The sequence below is a fragment of the Strigops habroptila genome, chromosome 2 (genome assembly GCF_004027225.2).
Source record: "Strigops habroptila isolate Jane chromosome 2, bStrHab1.2.pri, whole genome shotgun sequence".
NCBI classification, from domain to species: domain Eukaryota; kingdom Metazoa; phylum Chordata; class Aves; order Psittaciformes; family Psittacidae; genus Strigops; species Strigops habroptila.
This window is the reverse complement of record NC_044278.2, coordinates 10,945,450-10,958,944: the sequence shown is the minus strand read 5'-3', so window position 1 is coordinate 10,958,944 and position 13,495 is coordinate 10,945,450. Positions and strand designations below refer to the sequence as shown.

Sequence of the window (13,495 nt, the reverse complement as noted above, 5' to 3'; positions counted from 1 at the left end):
GGGTTTCCTAATTGAGATGTGAGTTCCTACTCAATATCATCAAGTAGCCCTTTGAATTTTTTATTAAATGATGTCAAACTCAGACCACAAGTAAAATAATGAAAAATCCTGGTTGAAGTCCCTGTTCCCTAATGACAGAAATACCAGGAAAGAGTTAAGAGCATTTGACCTGTTGTGCTCAAAGGAGCAAAGTCTGGCATACGAAATGAAGATCACATCTTAGTATGTACATGGGAAAAAATTAAGCCAACCACAGTGTAAAAGGTTGGTGCAAATGTTGTCATATTGAAGGAAGGTGACTAACCAGCAACACCTTCAAAATATTATTCTTTGTACAACTGTAATGTCCTGAAATCCTGGATGTGGGTTGATGCTCCCCTGTACTGCTAAATGTAAGCAAAGGAGATCATCAGGCTGTCCCAAAATGTCAACGGTCTAAGTATGTGCAGCCGTCCAAGTGCTAACAATGAATCACCTCTTGCTTCGGAAAGAAAGCTGGATAAGCATCCTGACTTACAGGAGAAAAGTCATGACTCAGATGAGTCAAAAATACTACGACTGTGAATCTGGAGTAAAGAAAAAAAGAAACAGAAATAGGGAAAAAAAGACTGAAAAAGAAACACACTTTTCAGGAAAAAAATACAGAATAATATTATACACTTCATTAGATGAGCATGACAATAATAAGCTTTTTCTTCCCCTTTATCTGCATGACAAACATCACCACTGTCTAAATGCTACTATCTGAGATGAGATTCTTTATATTTTCATTCAGGACCATAAAGCAATTTCATGAATATTCTGCAACTGTCTGAATATTCATTAATAAAATGATCATGGGTCAGTTAAAAAATAATTATTCTCATTCAACTACAAATAATTGCAATAAGAAACTCTTACTAGTTTAATTCTTTATTTCAATTACGTGGCCCTAGCCAGGATGACATTTCCAACCAATTTTGTTGCTGTGCAGGAAAGCTCGTCCCTTTTCCCTCTATCCCCAGGAAAAACACACAAATACAGAAAATAATAAGTATAAATTTTGAGCAGAAGGAGATGCCTGAATTACCTGTAGTAGTTGATCATAAGTCATGTTTAATTACTTCCGTAACAATAAGAAGTGTGCTATGTGTAATTTAATTAGCAATTCGAAATTGCCTCTAGGTATGCCTATATAATAAATAATTACACTCCTTGCAATAATGACTAACGTGCTCTCTCAGGCACATAAAAAACCTTCTGTATACTGACAATTTCAATAGTAATAATATAAAGCACTGAAATAGCTGGGGTTTATCTACAATGGAAATCAATAATGTACAGCCAATGCAGGTGCACAGTAAAATAGACTTAAAGCAACTCCATCTATTGATTGGAAAAAGGCTGAAGACCTGAATCAAAATGGAAAAAGTAGCAAACAGGATTTTAAATATTGGTTTTTTAAAATCCTATAGAGTTCACTGTAAGAGAAAATCTTTCATCTCGAAGAATCTTTACTTTTATTTTCCTGAAATTCCTGATTTTTCATATCAAACCATGGAGAACAAAGACCATGGGAGAATCCTTTTCTTTTTCCTGAAATCATCTGCTTATTTGAGAGGTTTTCCCTTTATTCCTCCAGGCCTCTTACATTTCTAAGCTACATGAAATGATTACATTTGTCTGGTATAATGTACTAAGTTGCCTTCAAAAACTACTTCGAACAGTATGTTTCATTTCTAGGAACCATGCCATTTATTACTGGGGGGAATCAGGGGTGGAAACCAGGGTACCCAGATGCAGGGGAAAAGTCTGAAAATAGCTCCTAATTCCTCTTTGTGCCACGAGCAGCCGGTGGGTAGGAAATGAAACTCTGAACTGCTCCCTTTCCTGCCTTATTCTCCTCTACCCTTCCTAACAGTGATCCCACTTTCTGCCTGGTTCTCTTCCTGATCTCACCATCACTTCATCCCCAGGAGGATAGTGTACACACACAAAGCTCAACACTAAAGTGAAGCTAACACAACAGTGATCCTGTCCATTCACTGGTGCGTTATGCCCCTGGCCCTGCTAAGTAAGCTCCTCAGAGCAACACAGGGCACCCAGTCCTCATCCAGGCTGAGCTACGGCACTCCTAGTTTTGGTTTGTTACTCTTGTACCATTTCTCAGCCCACGGATAAGTCAGGACCTACAGAAGCTCAGGAACATCCCAGCCCGTCGGGTGCCTTAGAACACAACGAGGTGCAGGGCATTTGACACGGCACAAAGACAAGAGGCAACAAATGCCCCAGATGTTTTCCATCCCCGTTTGGGGCTGAACTGCTTTTCTGTTAAAGGCTGTAACCAGACTGGATTACTCGCCTGTGTGCCCCAGATGTACTCAGTCAAGCCTCTCTCCATTTTTTCTAAATCAATTATTCCTGAATTACCCTGGATAAATGATGCTCAGCACCTTCATGTAACTCAAGCAATCAGTCTTGAAACACTTTTAATAAACAGCCACTTCACAATCGAATCTTTCATTCCAAGAAGCAGAATGAGGGGTTGTTCTTTTCCCCTGAAGCTGCATTATATTACTATATTTTCACAAAAGCTATTAATTACTGTCCATTTCTGTAATGGCACACTGCTAGGCACTTCCACAGCCGCCCTCCCTTTCCCCAGCCCAGGCGCAATTTCCTGAGTTATGGAGTAAACAGAATTACTATGTGCAGAATAAGCCGAGCAGTCTCTAACGGGGCAGTGTAGGCTTTCTGCTGCTCTGTCAGCATTGCAGAGACCTGCAGAACAGAACTGTGATGTTACAGTCTTATGTAGGTAACACTCCTAAGCATTGAAGTGAATAACATAACTGCCTTGCCTCTAGGCAGATGGAGACTTTGCTAGAGTTGTTTGATGGTAAATGAAGACCTTTTTTTATTTGCTCCAAGGAGCCTGGCACAGGAAACCCCCAAATCCTACAATAATAAATCTTCTATTTATCTTTTAAATTCTGGAGCAAAATAAAAACTATTAGGCAGCCACAGCCATGTGCTGTATTCTTTATTTTCCAAGCTTCCTACAACCTTCTGGCATTAAAAAGATTAAGTTTTCTAAAGTAAAAAACAACTTCTCAGTTTAAAATAACAGCCTTGTAGCCTTGTACGGAGCACTGGTTTATTGTATTACATGACAAAAAAGCAAGAGCACTTAGAAATTTCAAAGATGGGCATAATCCAGAAACCTGTGTGTGATCCAACCTGATAGTTTTCACACTATCAGATATTTACAGGAAAACTGAAAAGCAAAGGAAAACATGATCCTTCCATAGCATAAAAGTGATCACCCAGGCATTAACCTCACTGTCATGATTATTTTACTCATACAGACCAACACAGAATTCCAACAGATAAAAAATAAATCCCAGTACATAAGTCAAAATTATCCCACTCCTGACAGTTGTGCTGAGGGGGGAGGCTGCTTTCTGGGTATCAGTGTCTGTTTAGGGCATTTCAGAGCAGAAATCGAGCAAGAGGTCAAGATCTCTCTGGCGATTACACCTTCTTAACACCACTGAAAATAAGGTCACAAAAGCTGTGCCCTTGAAAATCAGCACCATGAAGTTCTTTGAAATGCCTTTTTTTGCCCTGAGGAGACTGCTTAAAGCACGGTAAAACTACATTTGCATTTATCTGTGCAAAGAGCATCCACATGCAAAGCTGAAATAGGGATGACAGGGCAGCACTGGGATAATATCTTCATCAAACTAAGTTATGCTTGTAGAAGTGGTGACTTAGAAACATTTTATAACTGACCTTTGAAAAGGATCCTCTGAGCAGAACTGAGGACAATCCAGTGTGGCATGTAGATGGAAAAAAAGTCTACCTGTGAACCTCTTCATCTATTCCCAAGGTCTCTTCTTCCACAGCAAATTTAGACTTACAGAACTGATCCACAAGCATTTCAGGGATAAAGCATCAAGAACCTAGTTTTGAAGACTCCCTAACTCACTCATCATACACACCGTATATTTCTGAATGTTATGATGTGTTCTCCTTCAAATTATTTTCTGTCCTTAAACATCCACAGAGTCAGTCAGCACTTTTGGTATCTTATTTAGGGATACCACTATTGACTGATGCAGCTTCTTAAGAAGTGTACAGTGCACAGTCCTTCGCTTATTAAAAGCCAAGACACTCTGGTGTCTTCAGTTTTCCCCTTAGTTTTGGGGTAGATTTCTGATCAGACAGTTCTCTATTACCTGAAGCTCCTAAAAGCAGAGGCTCAGGTTTGTTAACTCCTTGGTCATGCGAAAAATGTTAATGCAAGCCAAGAGTGCACCCAGTCCTTGAGTAAAGCGGAAGAACTGTAAGTCATTCATAATTATTCTGTGTGCCCTGGACCGCTGATTTTAAAACCATTTTTGCTGTGGCTGCATTTATATAAGTATGCTGATTATTAATATGATTTCTGTCAGGTCTTAACCTGACACTTAAGTACTCTTCAGAAACTGTAAATTGGTTCTTTTAAAGGCGGTTGGCAATAATGTCTTCCCAAGCTCCTTTCCAAGAGCTACACATGGGGACATTGCAGAAAATGGCCATTTAACAATACTGAAGATTTCCTTCCCCAAAAGCAAAGCCTTAAGCGGAATGAGCAGGTGCAGACACAGTGCAGTGAAACCATCCACTATGCAGGAACTGAATTCTGCCATTCAGGAGTTTAACCAAAATTCTTTACTTACATATGTATATATAGTGAATTGACCAAGAAAATATAGCTTTGGAGAAATAAAAGATTATTTATGAAATCCTGCCAAAATTGGCAAATAACTTTGCTTGTTAGAAGGAAAAATGGGAAGCAGTTTTGAATGTCTCAATGCTTGGTTTCATTACTATCTAAATCAAAAATGTCTCCTTTTTGTAATTGCAAATTCATGTCGTAATTTAGTTTTTAAACATTCTTTTTTAGATATTTAAACAAGGAGGTTGGGGGATCCATTTTTTTAAATAGTTGTGTAATGTAAAAAGTGAAGTAGTTCGATGATGCAAAAATGAATATTTGAAGGTTGGGCAAAACCTATGTTTTCCTGTTTCTCACTAAAGTAAAAAAAAGAAAAGAAAACAGCTTTTATTCAGCCGAACCTAAATGCCACCTCACGATCTTCACTTTTTTTCTGCTCAGTCCCAAAATGAAAAACCTTCCTCTGAATTTTCCTGTTGCTTTAAATCAATTGTTGCTCACCTAAGACGTTTGCTAGGTGCATTCTTCCCTTGAGCAGCTGTAAATTGGCATTTGCAAATATACAGCAAACGCTGGACAGCCCACTGTCACAGGGGTTGACTCGGACAGTCCTTTCACCATCTTTACAACACTGTCAGATCAATCGTTGAACTGAGCAAACGTCATATGGAAATCTTGTTGTAAATAGCATTGTAACGAGTGCTTTTGCCACTTCTTGGGTGGATTTACTGACTCATTGTTCTCTGATATTGCAAAATATGCAATTAGAAGATGCCTCCAGCATGAATATTTTTGCTAGAACTTGAATTGGCACCACATTTCCTCTTAGAATTTTAAAATTTCCCGATCTGCTTTCAAAGATATATTCTATTTAATCTTACTATTAGACCATGTTATCTTTCCCTAGCCCTTCTCACCAAAGCATGATACAGCTTTTACCACAAGAAATGCAATGGCATTGTATTATGAGGCAGCAGACATTTTGCATGCAGAACATGCAGTATTCATAACATATCTAAACCAGTATTGGAAATAAGCAGAAAAAACTTACAGCACTGTTTTTTCTCTGCAAATAAAACCGGCTCAGCGTTGCTGCAGTGTACTCTACCTGTGGAAACTCTAGATCGAATAATAAGCCAGAAAAGCCAAATCTTTCAATGCCCTGCTATGCAGGGCCGCTCTGGGCAGGACGAGGCACTTGGAGCACTGGGAAGCCCACAGTAGCCTGCGTTTCCCTGTACACCCAGGTAGAAATGCTGCTCTTCCTAATGGAGCCACACAGCTCCCAGGCTGGCAGATACTGGCCATTTGCATGTATACCCACCGTGCTTTCACTGTCAGGATTTAAACATCACTTCCAACCCCATTACTGCAAAGCGATTGTATTGTTCAGGAGGATGTCAGGGAGCTAAGAGCTAGCATAAAGTCCTGGGATTCCACTAACAGGCACCAGCAAGCTCAGCCTCTCCAGGAAACAATGTTGATCTCTGAAATGTTGCTGAGTTTTAGAAATCTTAAGCTTCTTTAACTGAACTTGATCTTACATCACCAGCATAAACTATGGACCTCAATATGGACACTTGGAGTGATTAAAATCTCACCTGAATAGATTTTACTTGCAACAAGAACTGGTGTAAATGCCATTTGGAGCCCAGTTTCAATATATTCAGAATCTCTCGAGTGCTCTTGGACTGGCTTTAGTGCATTTTTTTAAACTAATACAAGTTTATTAATCTAGACCAGAAGGCAGGAAAAAAAGGAGAAGTTAAAAACAAACAAATCAACCAACCAACCACGCTTAGCCTTTGAAGATGTAAGACTGTAAGCAAAGACTCATACAGGAATCCAAACCACTAAATAGGAACAGTGATATGTGTGAATAGAGGTGACTTAAGTGGCACCCACTGTGTTGTAAAACAATGTAAATGCTCTTTCCTGAATGTAGCTCTTGGAAGACATCTTTCAACTTTTCCATCTGAAAAAAAAGCATCAGTTTTCCTTAGAGACAGATACAGATAAAGCAGGACACTTCTGCCTGAGGAGAGGCTAGCTGGGCTGATATTTGATATAAGCGCTCAGTCCAAAGTGGGAGGAGGGAGAAGTGATTGATGGTTTGTACAGAATTACTTGACTTTTGCTTGTAACAGAAGCTTTGTGGATTCTCCCAAAGTTCTTGTCAAAGACAAGAAACGTCTTTTGAAATGGCAGCTTTCCCCTTCCCAGCAGATGGAATAAACCTGTGTAAAAAACGCTTCAGATTTAAAACACATACAAAAGAAAGGAAGAGGTTGTTTGACACGCTGTGCTTTTTCTAGCACTCTGCTGCTCTGTAAGGTTTGTCTCTATTATTCTATTACCTGCCCCCTTAATACAGCGTGAGCAATTTACCTCTCTGCAGGAAGAGTTTCACAAACCCAGCAGCAGGAGTTCGCCAGTTCAGGAAGACACATATTACCGCAGAGACAAATCCTTCTCGCTCTCTGTCTCCTCCCACTCCAAGGTCAGAGTTGCATGAACTTGACTAAAGCAACCCCTTCCCGAGCCCCCACCGGGCTCTCCTGGCTCTCATCTGGACAGCACCGTCTGCCTCCTCTGGGAAGGGTTAGAGCGTTAGCTCTGCGGCCAGAGCACAGGGGGAGCAGAGGCATTAGAGGGTCAGATTTTCGCGTTTCCTCCTATCTTATACACAAGGGAGCAATGGAGCTAAGCTCGGCATCTCCTCTTTAGGAGGCAAACTGATGGCCCAACAGGTGGAATGAATTCATGCAATCCCAGTCACACACACATTTGTTAGAAAGACATCGCATCAGTAAATCCCAATCCCAAGGACTTCTGGCAAAGGCAAAGCTGATGCTCTCTACATTACACCTCGTTGTTATGGAGCGCTGCTCACCAGCGAGCCTTAAGGTCCGTGCAAAGGACGATGTACACCAGTGCACCATACCTCAGAAAAGAGACGAGGAAAAGTTTTCTGCCAGCTCTCGAAATCCTAGTCCCATCCACCGAGCACTCAAACAAAAGCTGAAGTGAGAAACTACGTCTGGAACTAAATTAAGTCACTCCCTACTCACGCCTTTAACAGCCACTGCTCAAAGAGTGGGGCTTCACCAATATGAGCATTCAGAAGCAGTGGTATTAACAAACAAAAATCACGTATTACCAATCCCATTTCTCCCGCTTTTACAACCCGCTAGCCCCTGAGGCGGTGCAGGGCGGGAGGAGGAGCAGGTACCCTGCTGCGAAGCGGAGCGGAGCTGGGGTGGGCACTGCTGCACCCTCCCGGGCCGGGCGAGATGACAACGCTCCGAGGTAAAAGAGATGGAGCTTTTACTCTTCCTCAAGCCATCGGATCTAAATCTTAGAGATAAGCGTCTGTAATAAACACGTTGTAGGTTTGAAAATGTGTGCCGTGTTGTTTTCTCTCGTTGCAAAGCCTCGTAGCAGCTCGCTAATGTAGCTTCAGAAAAACATTCGGAACGAAAAATAATGCGTAAGGCAATGTCTTCAAGGCTTGACAAAAACAAAACCCTCTCAACATGCCTTGTTTTCTTGTCTTTTGTTTTGTTGTTTATTGTTTCGTTGTTGCAGGTTTTGTTGGGGTTTGGGGGGGTTTGTTTGTTTGTTTGTTCTGACGGATGCGAGCGTTTTTAATATATGCAACGAAAAATACGCGTGGGATGTGCGACACGAAAACTGCACGGGCGAAATTCGTTTACAAACTCTCCGGCGTGTTCCTTTGCGAGGAACGGGACAGTCCCAAAGCCGAGAAATCGCACGTTTTGAGCCGCACCGTTTTGCTCTGCCCGCGAAGCGCCGATGCAGAGCGTCCCGCGGAGCACCGACCCCGACCGCCCAAAGGAGCAGCCGTGTGGGGGCAGCGCGTCCGCAGGGAGAAGTGTGGCAGAAAAAAACCTCTTAAACTTTCGACGGGCAAAGGGACGCGCTCGACTCTGCCCCGGTCTGTCCCTGAGCCCCTGGGGTGGCAGAGGAAAAGGCCGGCGAAAGCCACCGCTGTAAGCGATGGTAAATAATATATACATCAAGGGAGGCAACGCCTGGGCCCCCCGTGACCTTTCCGCTGCTCAGGTTTAATCTATAAATACCCAGAAGACATCCGAGCCCATTGTTTTGCTGCCCTCTGAAACCAAACCTGCCAAGGGGACGGAGAGGCGACCGCCGCCGCCAGCTCCCCGCCACCCTCCTCCTCACCATCATCACCACCATCATCATCCTCCTCCTTCTAGTATGTACCGCAGCAGCAGGAGAACCGAGGGCCGGCGGAGGATACGGGGCGGCTGGGCCCGGCGGCGTGCAGCAGCGGGGGGAGGCTCCAGCGAGCCCCGCGGCGATGCCTGCCCCCCTAAACGGACCGGGAAGGGAAGAGGGGCAGAGCCGCTGTAATCCCGAATTCCTTTTCACAACTCCGTGATTAAAATCCGCATGTGATTAAAATCCAGCTTTATTTCTCTCTCTCTCTCCCTCCAGAGGCCCCCCCCCCCGCCCCCCCCCCCCCCCCCCCCGGCATTTAAATGAGTCTCGTAAAACAGCACATTAACTCTGGCGACAAGATTCATGGCTAAGACATAAATAACTCGGATGCTCGGGAGATGTTTTTTTACAAACCTGGGAGATTTATCCGCTCGCTTTTCTCACCTTTCCCCACGCTACCGCCCCGGGCCCGGCACCCCCCCAGCCTGCCCACCTCGCCTCAAACGGGAAGACGCGGCCGCGATGGGGGGGAATCTCTCGGTCACTCGAGGCGGTTTGGGATCGCCAACATCGTAACCGAAAGTTTTGGGCAAAGCTGGAAAACCGCACGTTAGGGGTGAGGGATTTCGCCAAAACGGGGGAACGAGTGTTCGCTGCCTCCCACCCCACCCCAAGGCTGCGCTTTGTACATGCCCAGCACCGAGGGCGCGAAGCCCACACTCCGGAGGGGAGCGGGGCCGCCGCACCGACACCCCCCAACCCGACCTTGGGCGCCGAGTGTCACTCGCGGTGGGGACGGAGAGGAAAATCCTACACGGGAAAGAGCCGCGAAAAGGAGAGCGGAGCCTTACACTTCCCTTGACGGCGTTTGGTTCCCCGTGGCGAACGGTTTCCAGCCCTTCAGACCCTCCTGAGCTGAAATTGACGGGGTTTACGCGAAAACATAGATAAATCGGGCTACAGCGATTTCCGTTATCACACGCAAACCAGCACCTAATTCCCCAGCGCCCAGTGTAACGTTTGAGCCTTTCCGTAAGCACACCCGCACGGATAATGCCTCCAGAAGAAGGAACAACCCTGCGATCCTCGGGAGCAGCGACTTGGAGTTTTGAACCTTTGGGACGCTATAAAAACTCCCCCTTTTTTTTTTTTTTTTCGCTAGATGGCTGGAGATTTGGCAAGTTCAAAATACTTTAGGTGTAAAGTTTGTTCTTAATTGGGTCTTGTAAAGCTGGAATTTGGTGGCCATTATAGAGCCGCTAATCAATTTTCACCCAGCAGCAAAGGTACACCGCGGAGGATTTAGCTTTAATGAAGTGACTGCGCAAATTACAGTGGTGGACTTTATTTAAAGTCTATCAACCTCCTAAAAATCATTTCTCAAACTGTTCTTGATTTCCTTTGCTTTATGAAAAACATCACGTTTGCTTCCTGAGGTTTCAAGTATTAGCAGCCATCCTTTCCCGCTCACCAGTCTAGCGCAGCGGGAGTTTTCCAGGTTTTTTTATTTCGAATTCGTAAAGACGTGGGAAAATTAAACTTTTAGACTGTCCAAAATATATATCCTATTGTGGCTAAAAATTAAAGAGAGACGGTTCTTAAAAAATACTGGTGCAAGTATCTTCTCTATTATTGGAAACCGGATTTTTTTGTTGTTTCATTTGCGTATTTAATATTTTGAACGGGGAAGACTCGGAAGCCGCGAGCTATAATTTTTAGTTCTGGCTCTTTTCATCGCTCCTGTCCCCTCTCCTTGGCGCCCGTTGAGAGGGAGGTCCCAGGCACCAAATTTTACCTCCTTCTCGTGAGGCTCCGCACAGGGAACGGCTGCTGCTCTTACAAGCAAATTTGAAATGCGGCTCCTTGAGAGCGGAGCGGGGCGAGGTCTCCAGAGTTCCCTCCCTTCAAAAACACTCAGTAGATTTCTTTTTACACTTCGAAGTCTAATTCCTTCTCTTTTTCTTTTTTTTCTTTTTTTCCCTTTTTTTATTTTATTTTTCTTTTGTTGCCTTTGTTTAGGTTTTGGGGGGGGTCTCATGCTGCGCTTTGGGCAGTTGATGCTCATTGATAGACCGGGGAACGCCACGGGAATAAAGAGAAATAAATTAAAATATTTAAAAGGTGTTTTCTTCTCCAAGTGGACTTGGCGCTAGTGGAGAAATCTCTGCCCTTTCTCTCACTGGGTAGCGCACAGAAATGGCTTCACCTTTGCTCCCCACCCCGCCGAATATGAAAAGAAAAAATAAAGAGAAATTCTCTAAACTTCGCGTTCCCCGCACGCTGTGATTTTTGCGAGCGGGGCCGCTCCCTCCGTCCCATTCCAAGTCTCTGGAGAGCGGGGCGGGAGGCAGCTCGCGCGCGGAGGGTAGCGCGCTTTCACCCCTCGGGGTCACTGCTTTTTCGGGACAGTCTTTTTAGGCGGAGAGAAGCGGCCCGGGGGGGACACAGGAGCGGACGGAGGGTTTCTCTTGAGCCAAATGATGGCTCCAAGCGACCGGCTCCCTTTGAAATAAAAATGAACAAACAGATAAACGTTTGAAAATTAAACATGCGAATACCACGAGGGGCGACTCGTGCTCTCTCTCCCCAAATACGACGCAGTCAACCAAGGGCCCGGGCCCGGCGCTGCTACCTACGCGCCGGTTCCCGGCAAGACCCGGACGCCTCGGAGCTCCCCTTTACTCGCTGCTCCTGCTCCCACTGAGGCCCGTTACCCTTCCGGGAGCAGTGTCCCTGCGATGAGGGGAGACCATTCCCGGGCCGCCCTCCGCGCCTGCACCGGGGCTTGAGAGTTCCGTTTGAGGGCGCGGAGCGAGGTCGCGACGCTGAGCCCCTGTGGGCCCGATCCCAGGGCAAGTATAAGGCCCCCCAGCCACTCGCTGCCGGGCGGAGCCCGGCCCTTGGAGGTCTTGGGTGTGAGCTCCCCGCAGGGTGCGGGTATGTGTGCAGGAGCCGGCGTTCCCCGCCCCGGCGTGAGGCTGATCTGGGGCGCCCGCCTCCTCCACCGAAACGTCCGGTTAGGGCGGCACGGTCTCCGCGGGGCAGACTGGAGGTGGTGGCCTGTGTGTCGGAAAGCCGCACCGAAGAGGAGAGGGGTGATCCCTCCCGCGGAGATGTGAGCGTCGTGCTCCACTCCTTTGCCCCCGGCGCACACGGCACCTCCGCGATGGTTCGGAAGCTCCGGGGCAAGGCGAAACGCGTGTCCCGAGACAGCCGTGAAGGACTATCGCGACCGGCAGACACGGAGAGGGAGGAGAGACGGAGAAGGAGGAAGCGAAGGGGACATGCCGTTCCCTCCCGGGAGATCACGGAGTTGTGCAGGGGCGGGGTGGGGGGGAAGAGTGAATAGGAGAAAAGTCCCCGTGAACCGAAAAAGGATAAAAAACTAAATCTAAGGAATCCCCGCAAAATCCCGCCTCCCCTTTTCCTCTACCCCCAGCCCCGGATGTTTCCCGGGACGCGATGCCCGCCCTGCCCGGCGCCGCTATCCCGGCGGGCAGCTCCCGGCCCGGCTCCGCGGAGAGCGGGGCTGCGGCAGGGGGGTCCCCAAGAGAAAGTTGTTACACTAACCGGGGTTGAGGTCCAGGCACTGAGTCGGGTCTTCATTGTCCCCTAGCTGGCCACTGGGGCTGAGGCTTTCCATGGACAAATCCAGCCCCTTGTCCTCCCAGTCTCGCAGTTTCCTCTTTTTATTTGTCCCGATCAAGGCTTCCACCGAGAAAGCGTGCGCTCGGGAGCTGAGGGCCACCGCCGATCTTCGCCTCTCACTCATCTTATCCCCCAGGCCGGACCCTTGGGCGGATGAGCGACCAGTGGCTGGGAGCGCAGAGCTCGGGGACCAGAGGCAGAGCCTCTCGCCTCTGTCTCCCCCCACCCGTCCCCAGCTGCACCCCCAGAAGAAGCAGCCCTCAGTAGTCTCCTGAAGGCACTACATGAGGCTGCGATACTCCGTCGGCAGAGCCGGGAGGGTGTGCTCAGCGCAGGTCCCCAGCACTTGCTCAGAGGGGCTGCAGGCTGGATTATTTTTTTTCCCTCCTTCTCCCCTTTCCTTCTGTCTCTCTCTGATTGATCCAAACTTCTGGGATTTTTTTTTTTTTTTTTTTTTCTTCCCCTGCATGAGCCGGGCAGGCTGCGTGCGCCTGTCAAGGGGAAAAAAAAGAGAGAGGAAAAAAACCCTCTCCGTGGCCAATAGGAAGCAACGATCGCGAGAGACCCAAAAGCTGCGATCCAATGGGAAGGGGAGGGAGACTCGGGCTTAAGGGAGAGGAATTTTGGCCATCTGAGTCCTGGAGCACCGGCCGGGAGAATTAACTGTTTGAAGATCGGGGAGCCAGTAGGAAAGCCATAGCTCTGAATGCAGAGAGGTAACAACTCCCGCACTTCGCTCCCCGCACCCAGAGGCTGCCGGCGCCTAATCCCCAAACAAAGTACCCCCGAGGGGCTTTACCACCCGGGGGTGTGGGTCAGGGGCTGGTTTTCAGACGTCACTAATGCCATGTATTCCTTGAGCTTGCCGGCGGAATCGGTATTTGGCCCGGCAACAACAACGTGCCCGGGTGGGGGGGAGGAATTGCGCTTCAAACC

General features: G+C 46.8%; 1 protein-coding gene across 1 annotated transcript in view; it reads right to left on the bottom strand.

The window, feature by feature from the left end:
- TBX15 (T-box transcription factor 15) overlaps nt 1–12,683 on the bottom strand; it is a 94,930-nt gene extending 82,247 nt beyond the window's left edge. The window contains exon 1 of the mRNA XM_030471976.1: nt 12,482–12,683. Coding sequence (XP_030327836.1) covers nt 12,482–12,683 — 202 coding nt within the window. The remainder of the gene's footprint in view (nt 1–12,481) is intronic.
- Between the last annotated feature and the right edge of the window lie 812 nt (nt 12,684–13,495).